The sequence below is a fragment of the Torulaspora delbrueckii genome, chromosome 5, assembly GCF_000243375.1.
Source record: "Torulaspora delbrueckii CBS 1146 chromosome 5, complete genome".
Taxonomy (NCBI): Eukaryota; Fungi; Ascomycota; class Saccharomycetes; order Saccharomycetales; family Saccharomycetaceae; genus Torulaspora; species Torulaspora delbrueckii.
The window spans coordinates 1,007,330-1,031,694 of record NC_016505.1 but is presented as its reverse complement, the minus strand read 5'-3'; the positions used below and the strand labels follow the sequence as shown (position 1 = coordinate 1,031,694).

Sequence of the window (24,365 nt, the reverse complement as noted above, 5' to 3'; positions counted from 1 at the left end):
TGGTACAATGGTACAATGCTACAGAGTGGTTCTACTGAGAAATGAAGAAAGAAAGCACTGATGGGAAGATCTCCTTCCCTTCTCGTCCTTTATATATATTACATTTACTATATCCCTTACGGCACGTCGTCGGTGGGCGGCTGCGTGACGGTGAAATTTTCGCTGAGCGGCGCCGAGATCGCTCGTCGGGGCCGAGAATCGGTTTATTGAATTTTGAAAGATATACCATAAAAAGCCAACTGACTAGCTCATCGCAGAGGTATTAAAGACTGGAATTGTTTAATATGGGATACCATTGGTTAGCCTTTGGAACTCGTCGTAACCCTTAGTAAAGAGAGATTCGTAACTTTTCTTGATTAGGGCCTTCATGAACATTGCAGCTTCATGATCGGTCTTGAGTGGTTGAAAGCGGTTTTGCAGATTGCGTACTGTCTTTGAGCCTTTGAAACAGGGCAGCCCACTGTCTAACATTGGTGTTACGCATTCAAGGATGGCATTCATGTGAGGACGGGCAGCGAGGTAGGCTTTGATACACAGTTCTTCGAAATCGTGATAGGCCTGGGTGTCCTGAGACCCGCCCATGACACGGACCATTTCCTTGGTAAGTTTGAATGGAACAGCCTCGAACTTCACACCTCCGGGGACAATATCGAAGATAAATCCGAAATCTATATGTAAGCAATGGCCTTGATCATCGTACATTATATTACCGTTATGACGATCTTTAAATTGCAGGAGATAGGAAATGACGCTGTAACCAGCTAGGGATTTGACGAAATTATTGCGTGCGTTTTGAAATTCGATGGTGTCTTCACGGCCGAATTTGGTGACAAAGTATTCGTAAAGTCCGTTTACTGCTTCTCGACCCAACATGTCTCGCGAAATAGAGTTGGGCAACACATCGATTACACCACATCCGGGTGCTGTAGCTGTCACACGGTTTGGGAAAACGTAGACATCTAGGCCGATGTTCGACCAAATGGTACGAAACATTGAAATGAGTTGTAGAGCGAGCACATCCTGGCGACAATCGTCCCCGACTTTGAAAATTGCAGCTTGCCACTTTTCGATTTCTTTCCGACGACCCGTTTCACTGTCCTTAACGGTTTTCTTGATCTTGAACGTTGCCATAAAGGGTGCTTTAGCGTGCGATTGTAGAGGTTTACCGCTTTTACGGTCGATATCAACAACGACTCCATCGGGGTTAGACGGTAGATAAACGTCAGGTTTCACTTCAATCTTTTCCATCTCTTCATCAATCTTGTGCTTCTTTTCAGCTTTGCTCTTTTTAATATAAGGTTTTAATTTCCCGGAGATACTTGTCACCTCGTTGAAGAAACCAAATTCTCTTTGATAAAATTCATACTTGCTTGAGTCGAACGTCGAGATCATTTTGTTCCGTACATCATCTAATGTAGGTTTGATGGCGTCCTCCTCGATACCTTCACCATCCTTGTAACTATTTGCTAACATATTCCAGATAATTTGATGCGAGAACAAAACACTGGTTTTGCCGGTGACAAGGATCAAATTACTGACGTAACCTGTGCGGTCGTATCTTAGACATTGAACAATCTGAGGAACATAGAAGAACGTCACATTAACATCGTGAGACTCTAGTGAGAACACTGTATATTGTAAAATGAATGTGTTATCATTCCAAGGCGGTAGGAAGAAATTGATAGATTTCAGCGGATCTGCGGGACACCAATAAATCACATAGTGTAGGTCGTGCTGCTTCTTACTCGAACTTTTGTTCAGCAGCAAAAGGTCGAGCATCTCGGGTACACCAACACACATCAATGGATTATCCACCACAAGTGACATCGCAAAACTTTCCAACTTCTTAGTGGGGTACCTTTGAAAAAAGTTCACTGCAAGTTGAGCATCAATATCAAACGCTGTCTTAAGCAAATCCACTCCAGGCTCAGTGTCACCGCTTGTTTCTATCTTATGGAATGGTGATAACCAGGTCTCTATTTTCCGAATCTCACTAACGAGGAAGAATCGTAACAACCTGAAAGAGTGTCCACAATGATGGTTCATTAGTGGTGAAACTTTCTCCAGTCCTGACCAAAATTGAACGGTGCCCGATAAATCGGCTTTAATTTTCAACTGGTTTGACCCAAATGGCCATGAAATTGGCTGCATGAACCAAGATAATCCACCTCTGCAGATCTCTCTGCATAGAACAGGGGCCCATTTTGTGCTTTGCTTATTGTGGATATGCAGTAGCGATATTGCAAAGTTCAGCAGATCATGACGGGCCATACGTGCAAAAGGGTGTAATGACGCAAACTGCAAATTACGCAAACCATGTAGAGTCCATTGCGTGAATAACTTTAATAGATGATCACTTTGATACATAGTCCCTTCAAAGTGAGACTTGAAGAATTTAATGACATGTCTATGAGGTTGCAGTGATTGGGAGGCGGCGAATGCATCTCTGTTAATTGCCGTTTTGTTATATGGTGTGTATTCCATCATCTGGTATTCGGCTCTAGGTAGATCATGCTCACGAGAAAACAATCCCTTGCGGTCATCAATAGTTTTCATCCAACAATACCCAACTTCAACAAGTAACATATGGGCACAGTCGCGCCTCTCTTTGATCACAGTAAGCCAGACATTGGTAGCAGTCTTGATTGCCGGAGAAGTGAAGATCGAGAACGGAATATGTACCAGATCGTAGACTAGCGAAGCGGCAGCAAATTTACCTAGAAGTAGAGATGCAGTAGAAAGGTCCAAGAAGATTGTAGTGTCTCTGAAAGATACTGGTTCTTCGGCGTCGATTGAACGCTTGATATTCTCAACGTGTTTTCCGATCTGCTGGGCAACGTCTTGCGGAGACGAAATGATAGCCGTATCGACTAAGTTTTTCGATCTCCATGAATGCTGTGATATGAAGCCCGCAATCGTACTTGGGCGTTCTCTCCCGACGTAAGTAAGTTTGGACAGTTCCTTGTCTGCAAGGGAGATTGAGCCGGCCATTTCCATGGCAAAGGACACACCATATTCAACTGTGCTTGACCTGCTAAATTGAGTCAAATCAGAGATGTAAGATTGTAACAAAATCTTAGTATCCTCATTAGCTTTATCCAAAATGATTTTGACCCATCCTCTGGCGGTGGCATGTAATCTCGACAGAGTTGTTTTACGCCATAACGCGGAATCTGGGATAAGAACTTTTGTCTCTGAATGCTTCAAAATGAATTGGTAATGAGGCTGGAACTTGTTTGTCTCGCAATCAACAACGCTATCAAATAGGGTGGTCAATAAATCCAATAAAGTGTATAAAGAGCGGTGGCGGCACAAGGCAGAGGGAATGGCTCTGATGATGATATCACAACTATGAAATGCAGAATTCTGGAGTTGCGTGTTCCTGTGCGACAAACACAAAATCAAATCTGTTAGTTGCTGTGCGATCGCTTGCGAACCAAACAAACGAGAACTACCAGCTTGTGCTAACGAGGTGTATTTTCGAATAAGATCATAGTTCATCGCTTCGACATACTTATCAATATTGCTTGAAAATAATGAGGGATCACAATAGTACCATAGAATTTTCGAACAATCACCGGCTTCACATCTTAAAGTCTCTAATAATGAAGTAGTTGCCAAGAACATAATCTTGGGTGTTGAAAGAGTCCTTGCCTGTACCGGGTTGGTTGATAGATATTGATTAATTGTTTGCTTCTGTTGTTTATGAATAGTGCTCGAAGAGTCACGTCTTAGCACAGCATTCATATCCAACGAGACTTCCTTATTACTTGAGGGAAATTCTGAAGCCAAAGCTGGAGAGTTGTAGGCGATGGTTAAAAGGGAGTCGTAATTTTCACGAAGTAGCTCAGAATCGTATCTGAAACCATGGATAATCATGTTGAACCAGATGTCTCTGAAGCTTCTGATAAGGACTTCATCTTCTTCGAACTGCAGTGCTTTTGTTCCTGGTGAGGGAAGTAAAGCTGCCAAAGAAGGCAGATACGCGGCAATTTCTTCAGCAGAATGAGATATCTCCCTTTCAGGTCTATGATGATCTGATTGTCCTACTTCCCCACATGCAGTTATACCTTCCAAAAGACTCATCAAAGTATATCTATAAAGCTCAGTGTCAGATTTTTCTAGTAGCATGTGCTTCGAGATTCTAACCCTGGCATCACAGACGCTCTTCATCAAACATGCATTGTCATTTTTCTTGGATTGACTATAAGTAAGTTTGTAGAACTTGAGTAATATCGCATATTCTGTTACTGTAATATCAGTCACCAAATCTGCTAAGAGGTCAACGATTATTGCATCTAGCTCTTCAGAAATAACGAAAACCTTTTGAGTTAAAACGGTAATTGTCAAAGCGGTGATTGTTTGATCACCGTAATGGGAAGCGATACATATAGCAGCTGTAACACAGTTTCTAAACAGCATGTGGTGAAACGTAGCGGCGGCTGCATCGTCGGCCTGGTGTGTTTCAGCGGTAATAAGAGCCATCTTAGTGTTAATGTTGTGGATAGCCTGCATGGTATCAGAAGTACCGGCTCTGTCTCGATTCAACTCTCTTAATGGATGGTCGCCTGTTATTGTGCCCATCGTAAGTTTTCTTTCTCTCACTACTTGAAGAGGAGCTCCATCATCTCCCACAGTCAGTAAGTTGTTCAAGGAGTAAACAGTACTCACCACTGCATCTTCGTTGAGCGGTTGTAGTCCTAATGTAAATATCTCGGTAATCTTTGCCACTTGTGATGTGGTGACATGTTGTGAAGAGACCAGAACCGGGAACAAACGTAACAAAGCTAGCGAACTTTCTTCTGTAAAGAAATTCAACAGTGATCCTGCACTTACTATTGCAAGAACCAATTTTGCCGTCACGAGCTCCGAAAGTAGGAATCTATCGATTGCATCAGAAACAAGATTCACGAATCTTTTGCCCATATCACTAGCAATGCTATCGAAGAATGGAATTAAACATAGGACTTCCATGAAGTAGGCTCTTGTATCAAAGGAATAAGTTGCACGAATGTCGGTTGACAGATCTAAACCTTCAACGTCAATGCAATGTTTCAGCGCGAAATGACATATATCAGTCAAGATTGACTTGTGTTGGCTCACCTTAGCATAAAACTCTTCAGAAGCCGCCATGTCGGCATCACGAGTTGCTTCTTCCCGCTGGGCCCTATAAGTCTGGCAGTGCAAACTTAGAACGTGTTTTGACAGTGATAGTTCGTCTTTCGGCAATGACACAATCCTCGATGCCACAGAGTACTGCAATTTGGCCATCAGGTTCAGGAACAGGGAGTTCGAAATCTCTTTACCTGCTTCGTGATATCTAACCATGATCTCGCCCGTAAACTGAGACAGAAGCTTTGTCTGTGAGCGAATAACCAAGCTTCCATCACCAAAGAGACCTGTGAGTTTCTTCCATACAAATTGGGTTAATTGCAATGCATCGTTCTCCATAATAAAAGCATTCATGAACCCTATTAGCGAGAAAAGACTGGTGCATTTTTGGTTGAATAATTCTGAGACAGTTTTCAAGTAAGCATCAATCAATGTAGAACACTTTTTCATTAGTACCGGATACTTGGAGCACGCAATGGCAAGGAACCTGGTCAACTGTAAAGTCAAAAGCTCATTGGGCTGTCTAAACAGTCTTAGTTTGAATTTAGCCTCTAACACTTCAGACATCCTCTGCCTTGGCGAGGCTAACAAGTATGGAGAGATAACATCATTGATCAATCTCTCTGCCTGCTCTAAGGTTCCCGGGGTGCATTGGCACAAAGCGATTAAAACCTCCCACTCGTTCAACGTAATTGGGATAGTATAGAGTTTACTCGTATTGGTCGAGTAAAAAATAGGTAGCGAATTGGTCAGCAAAGCTAAGGGGTCTTCGGGCTCCTTCTCGTCAGCTATTTCCACCACAGATCTCCTCTGCGCACTAAGTTGCGCCAACTTCCCGAGAGCTCTGGCTCGCAAGTGATGTCTGACATTGTCACTGGTGCCAAATCTCATGGTAGATGATCAATTGGTCAGCAATTGGTCTCTTTATGCTTGTTATTGGAATGTTGTATCGTTTATCGATAATAGTTAAAATTACATTGTGTATCAGGTGACTGAAAATTCTAACAGTATAAGCAGAGAGAGAAGTTCACCAGTAGTTAAAGACCCATTAGAACAGTGAAAGAATTATAATTGAGATGGTATGTGAATTTTCAGCGTCTTTAGGTCTACGACAGATTACTAACTGATGAACAGTTAAAACTACGGCAGTTACAAAAGCAGAAACAACAAGAAATCAATAAGAAAGGAAGCACCTCATCGCCCTGTACATCTGCCGCAAGAACTCGGTTACAAAGAGATCTAGATTCGTTGGAAGTACCACCAACCACTCAACTACAAATTTTACGGGCTCCCACGGATCAATCGCGCGATCCGCCACTATTACGACTCATTGTATCGCCCGATGAGGGATTCTACCGCAAAGGACACTTCACCTTTGAAATGACTTTCACTGAAAAATACCCAATTGAACCACCACAAGTCCGTTGTATGAATCAGATATTCCACCCAAATATCGATCTCCAAGGCAAGATCTGTCTGAACATTCTTCGTGAGGACTGGTCGCCCGCACTGGATTTACAAAGCGTTATTATTGGTATATTATTTCTCTTCCTAGAGGTGAGCGGTCGAGATCCACTGAACAAACAGGCTGCCAGTCTTCTTGACGAAAATCCCAACAAGTTTTCCAGACTCGTACAACAGACAATGGCCGGCTACAGCCTCGATGGACAACATTATGACAATGTTTTGAACTAAAATCAATTAAAGAATATATCATATACGACTATGAACGTACCAGCCGCCCAATTAAACCCTCACATGGCCTGAAACTGTTTCAATTTCATCATTGTCACTGCTAATCACAACAGTTGGTCTAGTGGCTCTACCACCATTTTCAACTGCATTGTCCAAACCTCTGCTGTGCTCACTTTGGAAGCACTGAACCGCGTAATAACGGCTAGAAGAGGCTACAGTTGGGAAAGTAGTAGTTTGCAATCCAGATTTAGGAACAAAAGTCTTGGAAGCGGTTTTCATGGCAGAGATGGTGATCTTACTTAGGGTCATTGCTAGTTGCAGTTCTACTCTTTTACAACAAGCCAAGACTAGACAAGATACAAGAGATCTTTGACCTTTATATACCATTCCAGTGGTCTTAGTACTAAGTCGCAATTGGTCATTCCATTCATTCGACTTGAGTCATGTTGAACTGACTGATCAGTTCTTACAGCCTCGTTGGCCTTTGTTGGGTCAAAGCATGTCCGTTCGGTCGAAAGGTGGCCGGTTCGGCGGATTTTGTGACGTTCTCGGCGTCAGCGTCACAAATTCAACTAAAGAAAAAAATAATAATAATTAATTAATTATTATTCTATCAATTATTGAATTACTATTCGCTGTTCACATAGCAACAGGCTATCAATCAATTTGAGCTTACGTACGTTAGAGAATGCGAGTTATTTTGTTATTGGGTGCTTGTTTGACGCAGGCTGCTATTGGCTTGGCTGTCCCCTTGGATCAGCAAAATTTAACAACAACAGCTGAGGCTACTTGGCATTTGCCCTGGTTTTGGCGTAAAGAAACTCCATTCCCGGAGTGGTTGCGCGAGTTTACTGGGCTATCCGAATGGCCTGGGGCGGAGCCTCCGTATATTCCTATGGATTTTATCGATATGGGTAAAGTTCCGGCGTTTGAACCTTATTCGCAAAATCAATGTGAAAGGGTTCCTCGTGAGGTTTGTTCCTTTAGTTGCCATGCATGCCTAGAACCGGATGATATCTATACTTGTCGCAAACTTTCTCAGACTTTTGATGATGGACCATCGGAGTTTACCGATGAGTTATTGGACCATTTGACTCATAGAAGTACTTTTTTTACTGTTGGTGTCAATGTTGTCAGACATCCGACAACATATCGTAGGCTTGTTAGAGAGGGCCATTTAATTGGATCTCATACTTGGTCGCATCCTTACTTACCGCAATTGTCTAATGAACAGATTGTTGCACAGTTGCAATGGTCGATCTGGGCTATGAACGCTACGGGTCATCATTATCCAAAATATTTCAGACCGCCTTATGGTGGCATTGATAACAGAGTGAGGACTATTGCTAGGATGTTTGGTTTACAGGCAGTTTTGTGGAATCATGACACTTTTGACTGGGAATTGAATATTCCAAGCTCTTCAAGGTCTATCCCGGATATTTTATTGAGAGTCTCCGAGTGGAATAACCATGGCAAAGGTTTGATCTTGGAGCATGATGCTTTTTCGACTACTGTCGAAGCAGGCATAGAAGTCAGTCATTTGATTGGGGATGATCAGCTGACAGTGGCTCAATGCGTTCGTGGAATCGATTACATCCAGGAGTATCAAGATTGATGTGATGGACTCATTCCGCATCTATAGACAGTTATAATTTATATGCTTGACTTACTGTCGCTTTATTTGATTGACATCAACAGTCTTTTTTCGTCACTACTGTCCAGTTGTAACAACATCGACACCACAGGTAAAAGTTGATTTCTTTGTTCCTTATGCTCTAGGAATCCCAAAAGAACGTTCTTGATGTATGCGACTTTTTCACTCAATTCATTTTGGGATTCGACTGCGGGAGCTTCCTTGACAAACGAATGGGATCGGTGCATATCCGGCTGTGGAGTAAAATGGCTGCTGTTAGATGCCACAGAGCTTGATCGGCTGGATCTTGTTACTCTTTCACTCCTCTCTTCTTTCAGAGTGTTCAGTTGATTCATTAAAGTCCGGTAATTCTTTGACATTCGATCGAGCTTCTTGTTCACGTCATCGTTGACTTTCATCAAATTGATGTTTGATTCTTGCAGACCCCTAACCTTGTTGTCAGCCTTCGCCAATGCTTCTTTCAAATTCGATGTTATCTTCTCTAAGTCGTTAGAATCATCAACAAAACTCGAACTTCTGCGCTGCATATTACTGTTAAGTACCGTTAAGGATGAAACCTCTGCTTGCAGCTCCTTTTCTCGCAATTTCAAACCATGAATCTCGGATTTGAGCTCATTATTCGCAAGTTTCCAGTCTTGAATTTCCCTGGCTTTGCGGGAAGCTTGTACAGTCAGTTCGCTCTCCAAATTGGCTTTCTCGTCAACAAGATATTCCAATTTTTGTTGCAATGCACTTTCTTTCGTAGTCTCATCATTCGAGTTTTCAGTCAGCAATCTACGCATAGTGTTTGCTTCACGAGTTTTTTCTTGTAACAGATTTGAATAATCGTTGATCTCTTCTTCTAATGAGATGATCTTTTTGTTTGATTCTTTCAACTTTACATTGAGCTCTTCGCATTGTCTCTTGATAGAATCGACTTGCTCGCTTGAATTGGACTTTAGGTTTTGTAGTGTCTCATATTTCTCTTGCAAGATGGCGATCCTCTCAGACAGCTTGCCGTTTTCTCTCAAGTAATTCTCGAACGACGAAGAGTTCTTCTTCACATCACTACGAAGCTCTTCATTTTCTTTCCGAAGAGACTCTAATCGCTCTAAAAGTTGTTCATTTTCCTTCTTCATATCATCCCTTGCCTTTCTTGAAAGACCAGACTTCTCACTATAGTCCTTAACTTGTTGCTCTAGGTAGCTGATCGTTTTTTCTTTCTGATTGACAGAAGACTTCAATGAAACAATTGTGCGTTTCAAATTATTAACTTCCTTAACCTGCTCTGAGTTCTCATCCTTGAGTTTTGATAGGGTTTCATTCAGTTTGTTGAGTTTCTTTTCTGCTGCCTTCTTCTCCGACTCATGAAAAGTTGTATTAGCGTTAAGTGTTGATATTTGGGCTTTCAAGTCGCTGATTTCAGTCATTAGTTCACGCTCTTTTTTCTCAAACAACTTTGCGGACTTCTCCTTTTCGGCGCTTAGTAACTCAAAGTCTTCCTTCTTTAAACCCGCTTTGTCTTTCAATTGATCTTTGGCCTCAACAAGTTCATTCCCGACGTCTCTCAGCATTTCTCTAACTTCTTCTAGTTCGAGTCCTTTATCCTTCAAACGGCTTGAGACTTTATTTAGCTCCTCTTGTAGTTCATCACGCTTGTCGTTTGAGTCCTTGAGCAGGTCTTTCAATTCAGATTCAGCTTCTTTAAATTGATCGATCTGACTTTGCAAGACCTTACATTTTTCTTCTTGGTTTTGAGCACTTTCTTGAACCCCCCTCAGCTTTTCTACTTCATCAACAAGCTTTTTGTGCTCTTCATCTTTTTCGGTTGCCTCGGAAACTGCATTGGTAGTGTTATTGGAGGCAGCTCCGTAATTTTTCTTCTTACTCTTCTTCTTATTCTTCCCCGTAGTCTTTGAAGTTGGATTGTTGTTGACGGGCAGGGAGCTGACAGTATTATCAGCTTTATTTTCCCATTTCGCAATTTGCTCTTTTTTGATTTCTATCTCTTTCTGTAACCTCTCGATTTCAGCTTCCATATCTGCCACTGACTCAGCGGCGTCGTCATTCTTTTTGATGAGATCACTGACCTCCTCTTTATGAGAACTGATGAACTGTTCATGGGTTTGCTGGAGCTTTGAGAGTGTGTCTTTTGTCTCTTTCAATTCCATCTTAATGGACTCGACGTCCTGATCCTTTCGAAGTAGCTCTTCGTACTTATCGTGCAAGGTTTCCAGCTCTCTTTGCTTGTCTCCCAATTCGCTTTCAAGCTTCAAAACCTCTTCCACTTGATCGGTGGCCTCGACTATCTGGCTCTCTTCTTTATCCTCACCCGACACGCCCACTTTCTCACCAGAATCGGAACCTTCGGATTTACTACCCAGTTCAGACTTACTGCTATCCTTATTGAGACTTACTAATCTCTTGATCTCATCGTTCAGCATCCTTTGTTTCTCAACACTGTCCTTAAAGAATGCTGTTAATGTCTCCACATCATCTATGTTCGACACTGGCGTATTCTCAGTAAGAACTTTCTCTATAGCAGCGACCTTCTCCAACTTCAGTCTTTCATTCTTGTAAGCAGCCAGTAATCTGGGGTATTTCTCCTCATATTTATCGAACTTACGCAGCTTGATCTGCACCTCTCGCGGTAACCCACTATTGTCGTCCACCACAGCTTCCTGTCCAGGATTTATGTCATCAGACAGCCCTTTGGCGAACTCATCACTGAGGTTCTTACCAATCTGTGATAGCTGCTTGAACATAGCTAGCCGGGATTCTGCCAATAGATCCAATATTGTCGGTAATTGTCATCAGTGCAGCTTAAAGCTCTTTCGAGCAGCGCCCTCTTTTAACGCGCCCGAGGCGCGGAAGCCAGAGCCAGCTAGGCTAGCTAGCTGCATTGATTGATTGCAAATGAAATTGTCGTTAAATATATTAAATAAGTACTTCAGATCTATGACCTTTAGTCATTAGGTTTTGAAAATAACCTAGATGATTGTTTCTTGTTGGATTTGAAAAATCTGCCACTTCTGTCCTCTGGAATAGCACTCGACTTGAACCCTCTCAAAGGGTCATTTCCGGTGGAGCGACTCGCGCCATCGCTTCTTGGTTCAATCAGTAGAGACAGCTCGTATTGCTTCTCGATGTGGGGGACGTTTTCTAGAGAACCTTCGATTATTGTCTGAATATCATCGAATCTCTTAAGTTTGTAATGAATCTTCTTGAAGCTCATAATTTCTTCGACAATGTCTACAATCCTACCCCGTTTGCTGAAGTTGATGATGTCTGTAGAGTTGTGTAGATATTCTGGGTTACCTCCAAACGTAAATGTCAAATCGGATAAGTATACACCAAAAAATGGAACACATGCGACGTCTTTCACAGACCTCAGCAATTCTCTATAGTGGATGAAGTTCTTAGCGGAGTCCATTAAAACATTCAGTTCCTTCAATATATCAGTAGACTTTTTGCTCACCAGAGGCCAAGTCTTCTTCAATCTAAAAATTGGAGAAGAGCAGAGGGCAGAGACAATAGCCGTCATCGACGAAAAGTTGTTGAGCTCGCGACAACCCTGTGCAACTGTGATAAAATACTGGATCAATAAGGCACGCATTTTTACTTCTGTTTGTTGAACGATGGCATGGGAGACGTAGTTGGTCAGACTGTTGGCACTGGCGATAAATTTGGTGATATTGGGTGAACCGCCCATGTCGCAATACTTTGAACTCCACGCCCGATCGAGACATTCAAACACAGGAATCCGCAAGTAATAGGCGTGTTCCATGATGGTTAGCTGTGCGGCGTAAGTTCTTGGATCGATATCCAGCAGTTTATACTTTCTCAATTTCAGGAAACTTGCCGAGGATGATTTGGAAATCAAAGCTGGAGACCCGCTCCTGCCAGAGTCCGCCGAATCACTTGGACTTTCAAAAGAGCCGAAATCCATGTAAGCGCTTCCCATCTTTCCTTTTGTTGCCAGATTCTCTTTGATCTCATCATAAAGTTCTTGAGCACCGGCCACTTTTTCATTCACAGCAATATGAGCAAAGTTCAATGTGGCTGAAATTCCTGCTTCAAAGTAGGCCGAAGTCCAGTACTGCGAGAAGAATGATTTCATTATGCTGACGACTCGATTTTTGATAGGATTCAGTTTCTTTTCGATCCATAGATTATATTCATCGTAACTCAAACCTTCGGGCGGGCAGAGGTTATAACGATATACCAACGCATACAAGAACTCCCTCGTAGTGAACATACTCCTGAACGTTAACAACATCGTCACGTTAAACCAAGCATCTATCACTTCATGACTTGTGAGGTGCTCAATTAGGGCCTCTTTAGTTCCTCCCCTTACTCTTCCTCGTTGATCGTAAATCAAGGTTTTCTCAAACTTGGATGTTAAAAACCAAGGAGTATCCTTGTCCGCACTTACAGCAGTTCTATTATCATCGCTTTGGAATCCCTCATCGGTTGCCTGGGTTCCCATCTGAGATTCATCTTCATCAGAATCAAATACATCGTATTCTTGAAACCATTTACCCCTTTCCCCTTTGAGAAGTTCCGTTGTTAAATCATTTTTCATCATTCTAGCAGCGTAATTTAGAAGGTTTTCCTTTTCTTCAGACAGTTGCTCCACAATCGTACATGAAAGACACGCAATTTCGGTGTATTTAGCACACGCTTGGGTGAACTCGTCTGAAGTCTTCAAAAAATCCATGTTGTTAAATTCAACGTCTTGCGTAACGAGAGATTTGTATATTTCGCCAATCAATTTATCAGTTTTGTTAAACTGGGATTGAGATGGAGTCATGCCTGGCTCGTAATGGCCCACCGCAGTGTTTGGCTTCATGGAGCAAAACACGTAAGGATCATTCAGTGTCACTTGCTGGGCACACATGATTAATTTGATCACTGTATCGTGAAATGCTTGCTTCATATCAAAAAACTCTGTCAGCAGACTGGAAATTGATGATATAGCATGCCTTAAGAACTCTTCGCTTTCTGCGTCGAGATTCTTCTTAGTGGCAATCAGGGTTCTCAGATTGACAAATATAGTCAGATCTAGGTTTTCCAGAACCTCGAGCAGTATGCAGGAGCTTACCTCTTCATAAGTTTGAGAAGTCACCTCCAACTGTCGCTTTCGAGCACTTGGAAAAGTTGAGTTCCGGAGAGCTTCGTCGGCAAGCTCACAATTGTCTATTTTCTCACAAATCGAAAAATATCTCTTCTTCATCATACTTACTGTGTTTTCATTCAGTAAGTACTGTTTCCTCCTCGATACTCTCGATCTCGAAAATGTGCGATGGTGAGAAGGCCTGTTGAAACCAGAACAAGGCAGACTTTTCTCGTTCGATTGCTGGTCATGGTTGGCTGTAACAATCTCTGAGTTGAAATCAACGTAGTTCAATGTGTTACATCCTGAGGCCTTGGCAATCGCCTCGGCAATCTTCGGCGGCAATCCGCACACTGAGCTACCGTTGGTTGTAAAGCCGTCCCCCATTTCGCTAACATCGTTGAAATGACCGTCAAACTGGCTGAAGGGATTATTCCATGAACCACCGTTGAAAGTTCCACGGAAGAATCTTGGGAATAGTTGCGGAATATAGCTGTTCGAAATCAGTGACGTTTGCAATACATGATACAACAGCTGGAGAGTCTTTATAAGTTGAGAAAACTCCTTATCCAACTCTTCGTAAAGGTTTTTCATCAGAGCGCCGGAGGCTAGGTCGTTTTCGGTGCCATCTTTGATACTGGGCACTGAAGTCCTTGCTGTCGTAGCCGAATTGCTACGTTGAGATGGATAATTGAACGAATGATTCCGTTCGCTTTGGAAAGGTTGAGGGCTCAAATAGAATTGACTGTTCTTTGCACCGTCAACTAAAGTCTCGCTGTCCACCGTATTAGGAACATGAGGAACATCAGTGTCATCGTCATTTTCAATGGCCGTTGTCGAGACTTCCGAGGCCCTTGGCGTACTGTTCAAGGTCGACAAACACCTTTGGGAAAATGAAAAGTAAATGTTGGAGTTAATACTGATTTTCGACAGCGAATTAATGATCCTCTTCAAAAGTGCTTTTACTTTCTTAAGACGGCGATTTTCTTTGATTATTGGGTACGAAAGCCGGCAAGCAATCTGTGTGTAAGTGCAGTAGGTTGACGTCATTTCAAAGAGTTTTTCGAATTCATGTGGGTTGTTTTTGGCCAACATTTCATATGTACTTTTGGCGTAATAGAGAGTAGATTCACTTAATTCAGGCCATAGTTTTATGTCCATAGTGTGCTGATAAAAGAGGTCTGGTCGTGCCAAAATTGCCTGCGGTTTTTCATGATTGTGCTCGGGTAGCTGCAAACAAGGTGGCTGATTCTTTTTGCTCTGATAGCTACTAGGAGGTGTAGAGACATTCGGTGCAGAATGATGCTTCTGAGGAGGGTTTCTCGTGGGTAAAGTCTGTTGAGTTTGTTGTCCAGACGCTTCAGAGGCGACTCTGAAGCAAGGTGAATTAGTTGTCGATGAAGAGCTGTTTCGACGCTCTGCGTTCACTAGCGGTGATTGAAAATTATTAGATGCAGAGGACAATGACGATGCTTTTGAAGGAGTGCTAGTCGTTTTGTTCGAGTACGACACCAGCTTGAATGGCTTGTCGTTATGTTTGGAAGAGCTTTCTGAGTTTCGAGGATTCAGGTCTACCTCTTGATCATCTGATGTCAAACTGCTATTTTTATCCAAAAGGGGGGTAGACATTAGGGGCAGCTGTTGGCAATAAATATCAAAATGTTTGTTGTAGTAAAGGACTTTATCCATATTAGTCGTTGGGATTATCGACCAAACAGGGGGATCATCTGTGTGAATGCTGCTGAAGATCATCTCAATCTCTTCCATAGATAAAATGTTCAGTTTTTGACCCTCGCTCTTATTAATTGGGTTTTGTCGTTGTTGAGAATTAACTTTATTCTTACCGACTTTGACACTAGACATAGATCTTGAGCCCATTCTCGATGCAACACCCGATGAGTGCCCGGAACTGGCCGCAGATCGACTTTCTGCATGATTCCTGGCTGATTGTGATATATCTCGGGAGTTCGCACTTCCCAAACTAGCTCTTGTATAAGTATGTGTGTCAGTGCCTCCTGAGGAGATAGATCCGAAAGATGGCGCCGTAGGCGACTGGGAATGAGAATGTGAACGATGGTGCTGATGTTGCTGCAAAGCTTGTTCTTGACTATGCAGATGCGTTGGGAAGCTATGTCTTGTAGGACTCGTCGCTGTCAAACTCATCTTCCTATGCTGAGCTGCCATTTGTGAGGATGGTTGCTGGTACTGCAAGCTACCGCGTCTTGAAGTTTGTGAAGAGAGACTTGCCCGGAGCTGAGATGCTCTTCGTTTGGTCTTGAAGGGTATTTGACTGTGCGAACTTCTACAGTAGTTTTGAGGGAACCAGCCCCTGTGAACTTTGCCATTGGCCTCAATAGACAGCCCGTCCCACCAACCAGACTCATTCTTACCAATAACGTAAATGGTATCACCCTGTTGTAAGTTCAATTCATTTTTCCCCTTTCTATTGTAATCGAAAATAGCCACTACCACATCTACCGGCGAAACGTTGCATATTGGAGATGACTGGTCATTAGCAGTTAACAAAGACTCTGCTGAATTCTCAGTCGATGAATGAGCAGTCTCCATAGGTGCGGAAGCTGCGTTGAAAGGTCCACCACTATCTGAGATCGGTGTCATTACGATCCCTATGGCTATCGCGTTTTTCCGTCTGTGAGTGCTTAGAGTCCACTTCTCTTGACACTCACCTAACTAGCTAGAGTATAGCAGTTTTCAAAACACCAATTTTGAGTCAATAAATCTTTAGACTGCGGTTCACAACCTTCTTTCAAGCTGCCAAGTGATATGCTAGTTTTTCCACGTATTTTTGCACTTTTTCCACCTTCCCTGCCCCTGATTGTTAGGCGACAATGAAAGAGCGTGCCATTAAGCTGCAAATGCACGCGAACGCCCAAACACTGCAGACAGCTGCAGCGAGTTCCAACCAAAGCTGTAGTCTGAGATGTAAGTGAGCGTAAAAACACCTCGATCTTTGCCAAGAGGGCCGATAAATCTTCGACTCAGTGATCTAGCTTCAGATTAATGACCATTGAACTCTGGATTCTTACCAATGTGCTTTCATTACCTTCCCACTTAATAAAAGTTCTACATTCTTGTTCATACGGATAAACTTCGTCCAACTTTAATTAACACTTTAAGCTATTGTCGAAAAACCATAGTGAAAAAAGAGAAAGGGATAACCACAATAGGTCTCTGCTTTGCACTCAATGACTTTATGACTAACCAGTCTCATCTGCGAACCGTACAGCTGGTTTTGCCACCACGAATGCTAGGTCAATTTCGAAGTTCGATGATTTGCCAGACTGAAAATCTGATGAAATGCCAGTTCAGAAGTCTGGTTTGGAACAGGTTTAAGGACTTGCTCTTGTCTCCTGTTTTTCTGAGGAGTTTCTAGATCCTTGTACCATGAAGCAAGTAGCGATTAAATTTCAACTTGAGTATTGATCTTCCTCCTGGCCAAGATGGACTTCAGCTTAGTCTAAGCTACCCCCTGGTGAGTCTCAAAGGTCTCGAGAGTCATATTGTTTCTCTGGATTGTTGTTTTTAAGTTGCAACAAGTTGCAACCAGGACGGAAAATGACAGCGGCTATCCACATCATAGTAGCTGCCTGAACCAAGAGTATACATGATAGATCCAAGCGAACATGAACAGACGGCATATGAGATGGGAACATATCAGTTTCAGTACAGCTCAATAGACTTATAGGCAAGCAACATAGGATCTGTACTAAACTTTAGGGTGCTAAAACAAGATGTTGACTACAAAACAACTCTACTACCATGACTACTTGAATTTCAGCAACTGATTTTATTTAGCCAATAATGCTGCCTAATAAAGTTTGATGGAAGATATCTGACGCTGTGAAGTGTCTTAAAGGTAATGTCTTTGAGATTTTTCAATGCTGCGAATAAGAAAGCTTATTGAGTTTCCACTAAGATAAAATACGCCCTTGATCTTAAGTAGATTGATTTTATCAATGAGACAAGCCTACAGACTTTTGTACTTGTTCAAGAATATGAAGTTGAACAGTTGTGAAAGCTAATAACCAATTACTGAATATGTGAACCATTCAACTAATACCTAATATTGTGCAGACATTATCAGTCATATGAAGTCAACTCTTAAATTGGACAAGCTGGGTTATATTCCGCACATTGGTCTTTGGTGCTAGTTCAACATGAAAAATCATCTTTCTGAGTCGCTACGTTTTTGGATGAATATATGGCATGATGGCGATATCGTCTGCAGAGTTTTGACTCAATCAGTCTAGTAGACTTTCAATCTGTTAGGTTGCAGCGGCTTCAAAGAAGTGATTGTCAGGGCTCGAAAATTAGGATTTGCTGAACTAATCCTGAGAAGGGGCATTAAAGAGCCTGGATGTCAGCATTGGTTTGCTGAATGAACAGTCCAAATTTTATGAACATCCAAGAAAAGGCCCTGATGTATACCCTCTTTGACTTCCGGGATCTCATGGACGCTGAAGTAACGGGGCTACTCTCATACTGAGTGCTTACAGATAGCTGTATAAACTGTGCCAAGCTGAAACTATTCAGTCATATAAGTGACTCACTATATGTAGGTATCTTTATTCTTCTTATCTATTTAAATATCCCCATTTTTATTATAAGGTTTGTTTTGAGTATTTTTATCTACTATTATTAGTCTTCACGGTTTGAAGCTCTTTGAAATTCGAAACAGATCAAGATACTCACCAAACACAGTCGTCACAACCTAGAAATGTTGTTCAGCAAAACTGCTGGTGCTGACAAACTTCCTGAATTTCCATGTCTTGTCTTGCACAAGACTCCCTTAGTCGTACCGCTACCAGGTGTCATTTATAAGATAGCGTTTGAGAGAGCCTTAGGTGACGAAATTCTGGGTTATTTCAAGAAGAATGAACAATACAAGTCCCATTTCCTGTTAACGGATGTGAAACGCTACAATAAAACTACACCCGGTATCAGTGTAAAGTCCATAGACTCGCTGGATAGGTTTGGGCAGAAGTTTGACGAAGATGATAAAAAATCGTTATACATCTGCTTGATTCCTGAGCAAAGTAAAGACCTTTCAGTTGGCTGCATTGCTAAAATTTCCGGTGTGCTTATGGAGGAAGAAACAGTGACCATATCGTTTAAGGCATCTACTAGGGCCACCGTTAAGGCACCGCTTCTAAACTCTGGTACGCTTATTTGGACAAGTCAAGTATTAGTATGCAACGATCTTAGTGTTGTTGAGAACTTGAAGGACGAACAACGCCAACAGATTGCTTCTGACTTTCTACTGCTTTTCGAGTACGTTAGTGATACCATTAATTCTTTTAAGAAAATGTACAAGAGTGCTGCAAAGAAAAGATCGTCCCAACATCTGTTGCTACTCTCACCATTGTCAAATACATTATTTTTCCAACTAGAGAAAGCCCAGTTTAATAAGGCCTGGAGCACAATCTCAAACCAAGTCGATAAGCTTCGGATTAAATCCGAGAAACAGCGTTCATCAGAAACTGTTGGCGAGATCGCCTGTTTGATGGATTTGATAGTTGCTGTACTTCCAACTTCTACGGCTCAAAAGGTTGATTTTTTGGCAAGTCTGCAGGTCAGTATTCGTAACAAAAACTTTAAAGGCATTCTCGAGAGCTTTGGGCAGATCTTTAGCACCATATATTCTTCGACAGAATATGTTCAACGGTATTTCTCCGAGGCTTCCAATTTGGAGAAATCGAAACTTATTGCTAATCAGCTGAAGTCCCTAAGACTATATATCGAGGATGTCAAGGCCCAGAATGGCCAGTATTCAGCACACGCACAAGGAAGGAATGTAAACTCACTGGTTCCATCACCATCTGCAGGACAGAAGGACAATGATGAAGGTGATGATGATGGATGGGATGAAGGCGATGATGACGATGATGAAATGGAGAAATTAAAGATATTTATTAAGGGATTAAGTGGACTTGGTGTACATGAAGATGGTATCAAGATGCTGAAAAAAGATTACAAACGTTTCATGACTACTAACCCACAGAGTGCTGAATATCAAGTGCTTAGAAGCTATTTTGATGTTGTATGTGACGTACCCTTTGGAAAGTATTCCAATCGCGATGATATCGACCTTGATAAGGCTCGCCGAAAACTCGATAAAGATCACTATGGGCTACAAATGGTTAAGAAGAGGTTGATGGAGTATTTGTGCGTCTTGAAACTTAACGCCAACTTACAACATGCGAACGATGAGAAGAGAAAAGCGCCAATTTTACTTCTAGTCGGACCTCCTGGTGTGGGAAAGACATCAATTGCTAAATCTGTTGCAGAGATGTTAAACCTCAAGTTTCAAAGAGTTTCCCTTGGTGGTGTGCATAATGAGGCCGAAATTAGAGGCCACCGGAGAACCTATGTCGGAGCTATGTGCGGCTTGATCATAAATGCTCTCAGGAAAAGCGGACGGATGAACCCACTTATACTTCTGGATGAAGTAGACAAAGTACTGAGCACGGTAGGTAGTGGATCAGGTCATGGGAATAAGATCAATGGTGACCCCGGCGCTGCCCTGTTAGAAGTATTGGATCCCGAGCAAAACAGTACCTTCACGGATCATTATCTCGGATTCCCAGTAGATCTGTCACAGGTGTTATTTTTCTGTACCGGGAATGATCTTGCAGGCATCTCTAGACCTTTGTTGGATCGCATGGAGGTTATCGAAATACCAGGGTATACAGCTGAGGAAAAAATCCAAATCGGTTCAAGATTTTTACTTCCAAAGCAGATACGCGTCAATGGTTTGAAGGCCTGTAACCAGAATTTTACTCTCACAAACCTGGCCTGGTCCTCTATGGTACAGGAATACACACGAGAGTCGGGTGTACGTAATCTAGAAAGACAGTTGGCTACTATAGTCCGGGGTAAAATTGTTGAATATGTTCAGGATGAGTATAGCGCAGGACATGATGAAGTTTTAACAAGAAAAGAGCTTTACAAATACTTGGGATTCCCACTGCATCCAATTGCGACTGAGTTACTAGCCTCCGTACGAATAGCTGATAAAGAGGGCGTCGTCAACGGCCTATCATACAACTCTGACGGGACTGGCAGTGTCTTAGTCTTTGAGACCATAAAGACCGGGTCGCTGGGTAGGCCCAACGGCCCTAAGATTAAAGCCACTGGTAACCTTGGCAATGTCTTGCAAGAGTCCATCGACATCGGCTGCAGTGTGGTCAAATCTATCATTCGCCGAAATTTAATTGATGGAGCCGACAAGTCCAGTTTTGAAGATTTCCTTTCCAGTGAGTACCATTTACATGTCCCCATGGGAGCCGTCTCTAAGGATGGGCCAAGTGCAGGTACTGCTATTACTCTGGCATTAATGTCACTCGCATTAAAACGGCCGGTGGACTCATTACTTTGCATGACCGGAGAAATTAGTTTAAGAGGCAAGATTCTACCTGTGGGCGGGCTCAAAGAAAAGCTTCTTGGTGCCAAGATGTACGGTATGAAACGAGTGCTAGTCCCAATAGCCAACAGGTCCGACGTGGTTCAGGCGGTCACCGATGACATCGTGCCCTTTGCAGAAGATAAATCCATCCACGCAGAACTTGAACTAGCGAAGAAAAAGATGGGACTCTCAGTAACCTACGTTAACGACATCTACGACGTAATTCAGTATTCGTGGTCTGATTTGAGCCTGCGCAATCTTCCACCGACATCTGACCATACCTCGTACATAAGCAAGATCTAGTTGGAGACCTTCATTACAGATATTCATCGAGCAGCGATGTAAAGAGACCGCGTTTTCTCACAAAATCCTACTCACGTATGCCACCATCGGGTTACTGCTTGGCAACCACCTCAATACATGCCAACTGACACAGCAGTGCTTTTCATCATGGGAACACTGCCTGTCATCAAGTTTTCTCTGTATAATCATCCATAACGAGGCTGCGCGTCCTTACAGTTTTTTTCGCGCCCAATTCTAGCTCGGAACTTTCACCATTATTAACTCGAGATCAGCCTCTAGCGATATCCAATTTTAAAGCTTTCAACATATTTCATCTTGGATGAACACCCTTTGCTAATAATTGAGGACTACTTGAACATTTGCTTGCTGGAGTAATTGGGAGTGGACAGTGATAACGGTTTTTTGACTTGGTGCCTGTCAGTCGCTTTTATTAATAGAATTTTTCAGTCTCCTGGACAAGTGAAGAGACAAAGAAATCTGAACCAACAGGATTTGGCAGTTGAAAAATTGAGATGCAGCTAATCACATTATGGCTAGCCATGACCTGGCTCTCCAGTCTGGCGCTCGCTAAGAGATCCCTGGTTGCTACGTCGCTGGTCACGTGTATGGAGAGTTCGCAACTATCAGCTAGTAGTTTCAACATCACATTCAATCCTGACGACAGATCGCTGCATTATGAGTTGGATATGGTTACTCAGATTGATGGGTACGTTTTTGCTCAAGTTGATGTGTATGCGTATGGTTTTAAAATCATTACGAAGAACTTGGACTTGTGTTCTTTGAAGTGGAAACAATTCTGCCCGATTAATCCCGGAAACGTTCAGATTGACTCTATCGAATATATTTCAGACGAATACGTCAAGGATATCCCTGGGATTGCGTATCAGGTGCCGGACATCGATGCCTACGCTAAGATCAAGATTTACAATAACGAAAGTGAATACTTGGCCTGTGTGCAGGCCTTTTTCTCAAATGGTAAGACAGTTTCTCAAGTGGGTGTCAAGTGGGCTACTGCAGTTATCGCAGGTATTGGTTTGTTGATGTCTGCGCTTCTATCTTCTTTCGGTAACTCCACTGCCGCCTCGCACATCTCGGCCAACACTATGTCATTGTTCTTGTATTTTCAATCTGTGGTTGTTGTTGCCATGCAACATGTTCACCGAGTGCCTCCTATTGCTGCAGCTTGGTCTGAGAATTTGGTTTGGTCGATGGGGCTAATCCGTATAAGTTTTATGCAGAGGATATTCCGTTGGTATGTGCAATCGACCGGTGGTAGCCCGTCTCTGTACTTGACCTCTACCACCATATCAATTCTGACTCAAAGAAGTTTGGACTATCTGAGATCTTTTGAACTTTTCAAGAGAGCAACTAATGTTCTTTATGGTAACTCCAACGTTCTAATTTTTAGAGGTATCAGGAGACTAGCTTACAGAGTGCGCATCGAGAATACTTCTGTTGTGCCAACTGGTTTTACATTTTTCGTGCTCTGCGGGTACGTACTAGCAGGGTTTATTATGGTTTGCAAATACATTATGGAGCTCTCAATTCGATTAGGCTGGATGAAGAGCGACAGATTTGCTGAATTTAGAGAAAATTGGAAAATGGTTTTGAAAGGCTCCCTGTTGAGATACATTTATATCGGTTTCACCCAATTGACCATCCTAAGTTTCTGGGAATTCACAGAGAGGGACTCGCCAGCTGTGATTGTCATTGCTTGTTTATTCATCATTCTTTCCATCGGTCTGATGTTGTGGGCAGCCTACAGGACGATTTTTTTCGCCAGAAGATCTATCGAACAGCATAACAATCCAGCTGCCTTACTCTATGGTGACAGCTACGTCCTATCCAAGTATGGTTTCTTCTACACAATGTTCAACGCAAACCACTACTGGTGGAATATCGTCATTTTGAGTTATATTTTTCTGAAGGCTTTGTTTATCGGATTCGCTCAAGGCTCTGGTAAAGCGCAATCGCTAGCTATCTTCATTTTTGATCTCGCTTACTTTGTCGCTATCATTTACTTCCAGCCATACCTAGACCGCCCAACGAACATCATGAATATTTTCATCAGTACCGTGACATTGGTTAACTCTTTCCTGTTTATGTTCTTCTCCGATTTGTTCGGCCAAAGTTACACGGTTTCAGCTATCATGGGATGGATCTTCTTCATTATGAATGCAGCTTTCTCTCTAATACTGTTGCTAATGATCTTAGCTTTTACAGCCATGATAATATTCTCCAAGAATCCCGATTTAAGATTTAAACCAGCGAAGGATGACAGAACGTCATTCCAAAGACATCATTTGAAGGACGGTACAGCCATTAGCAAGAGCGTGGCTAATGAATTGTTGGCACTAGGTAACGTAGCAAAGGATCATAATGAAAATTGGGAATCCGAGCTACACTATAAGAATGCCATGGATTACGATAACACCATGCAAAGATCTGACACTGATGACGAGAAATTAGGGCGCGTGTCTTCAAACAACGAAAGCTCTAGTACTACAAAGCCATCATTCTCCGAAAAGATAATGAGGAAACTCTCATTCAAGAAAAATAAAAGCAAGAATAGCAGTGGGGAAGGATCAGGCTCACCGGAGATCAGTAGGCTGACTCCAGAAAGTGATTCCTTCTCATCTACATCTCCTGCAAAGAAATACCCAGGTGTGACCCATGTGAGGCAACAATCGGAATCTCGCAATGGTCTGATGAACTCTTACGAAGAGGAAGAAGGTTTTAAGTCGGGCGAACTGAATATTTTAGAAAGTGACCACGAATATGATTCCCCTAAGCAGCCAAGTGGCATGCCAAATAGAGATATTAGTCTCGATAGTATGGGAAATCAACATCCCGTTACAGAATCCACAGACATCTTGAATTCTAAATACATTTAAAGGGACGCGGTAAGCAAACCTAAAGGGATAAATTATCAGGGAAACAGGTATCCATAGTAATGACCGTTTAGTGATTTTCAAACGAAACTGGCAGTCAATGCGATCTTGGATTTATAAATTTAAAGGGGACTGAGTTCAATTTTCAGTGTCCATTGCCTTCTGGAAGGATGAGCTCGTTCGGTTTTT

At 42.4% G+C, this 24,365-nt stretch overlaps 8 protein-coding genes across 8 annotated transcripts; 4 read left to right on the top strand and 4 right to left on the bottom strand.

Moving 5' to 3' along the window:
* Positions 1-279: 279 nt before the first annotated feature.
* Positions 280-6,003, bottom strand: STT4 (1-phosphatidylinositol 4-kinase STT4; the record flags this gene model as incomplete). The annotated part of the gene is made up of 1 exon (XM_003681963.1): positions 280-6,003. One exon carries the CDS (start codon positions 6,001-6,003, stop codon positions 280-282), a length of 5,724 nt encoding a protein of 1,907 aa, XP_003682011.1.
* Positions 6,004-6,188: 185 nt separating this feature from the next.
* On the top strand, positions 6,189-6,807 carry UBC12 (NEDD8-conjugating protein UBC12; the record flags this gene model as incomplete). The annotated part of the gene is made up of 2 exons (XM_003681962.1): positions 6,189-6,191; positions 6,247-6,807. 2 exons carry the CDS (start codon positions 6,189-6,191, stop codon positions 6,805-6,807), a joined length of 564 nt encoding a protein of 187 aa, XP_003682010.1.
* A 51-nt stretch (positions 6,808-6,858) lies between these two features.
* On the bottom strand, positions 6,859-7,194 carry DPA10 (Dpa10p; the record flags this gene model as incomplete). Its single annotated transcript, XM_003681961.1, has 1 exon — positions 6,859-7,194. The coding sequence occupies one exon, from the start codon at positions 7,192-7,194 to the stop codon at positions 6,859-6,861; it is 336 nt and encodes a 111-aa protein (XP_003682009.1).
* A 301-nt stretch (positions 7,195-7,495) lies between these two features.
* Positions 7,496-8,422, top strand: CDA2 (chitin deacetylase CDA2; the record flags this gene model as incomplete). The annotated part of the gene is made up of 1 exon (XM_003681960.1): positions 7,496-8,422. The coding sequence occupies one exon, from the start codon at positions 7,496-7,498 to the stop codon at positions 8,420-8,422; it is 927 nt and encodes a 308-aa protein (XP_003682008.1).
* A 62-nt stretch (positions 8,423-8,484) lies between these two features.
* On the bottom strand, positions 8,485-11,205 carry IMH1 (Imh1p; the record flags this gene model as incomplete). The annotated part of the gene is made up of 1 exon (XM_003681959.1): positions 8,485-11,205. The coding sequence occupies one exon, from the start codon at positions 11,203-11,205 to the stop codon at positions 8,485-8,487; it is 2,721 nt and encodes a 906-aa protein (XP_003682007.1).
* Positions 11,206-11,405: 200 nt separating this feature from the next.
* Positions 11,406-16,175, bottom strand: CDC25 (Ras family guanine nucleotide exchange factor CDC25; the record flags this gene model as incomplete). Its single annotated transcript, XM_003681958.1, has 1 exon — positions 11,406-16,175. The coding sequence occupies one exon, from the start codon at positions 16,173-16,175 to the stop codon at positions 11,406-11,408; it is 4,770 nt and encodes a 1,589-aa protein (XP_003682006.1).
* A 2,119-nt stretch (positions 16,176-18,294) lies between these two features.
* Positions 18,295-21,285, top strand: TDEL0E05510 (uncharacterized protein; the record flags this gene model as incomplete). The annotated part of the gene is made up of 1 exon (XM_003681957.1): positions 18,295-21,285. The coding sequence occupies one exon, from the start codon at positions 18,295-18,297 to the stop codon at positions 21,283-21,285; it is 2,991 nt and encodes a 996-aa protein (XP_003682005.1).
* A 512-nt stretch (positions 21,286-21,797) lies between these two features.
* TDEL0E05500 (transient receptor potential ion channel family protein) lies at positions 21,798-24,179 on the top strand (the record flags this gene model as incomplete). Its single annotated transcript, XM_003681956.1, has 1 exon — positions 21,798-24,179. The coding sequence occupies one exon, from the start codon at positions 21,798-21,800 to the stop codon at positions 24,177-24,179; it is 2,382 nt and encodes a 793-aa protein (XP_003682004.1).
* Positions 24,180-24,365: the final 186 nt, after the last annotated feature.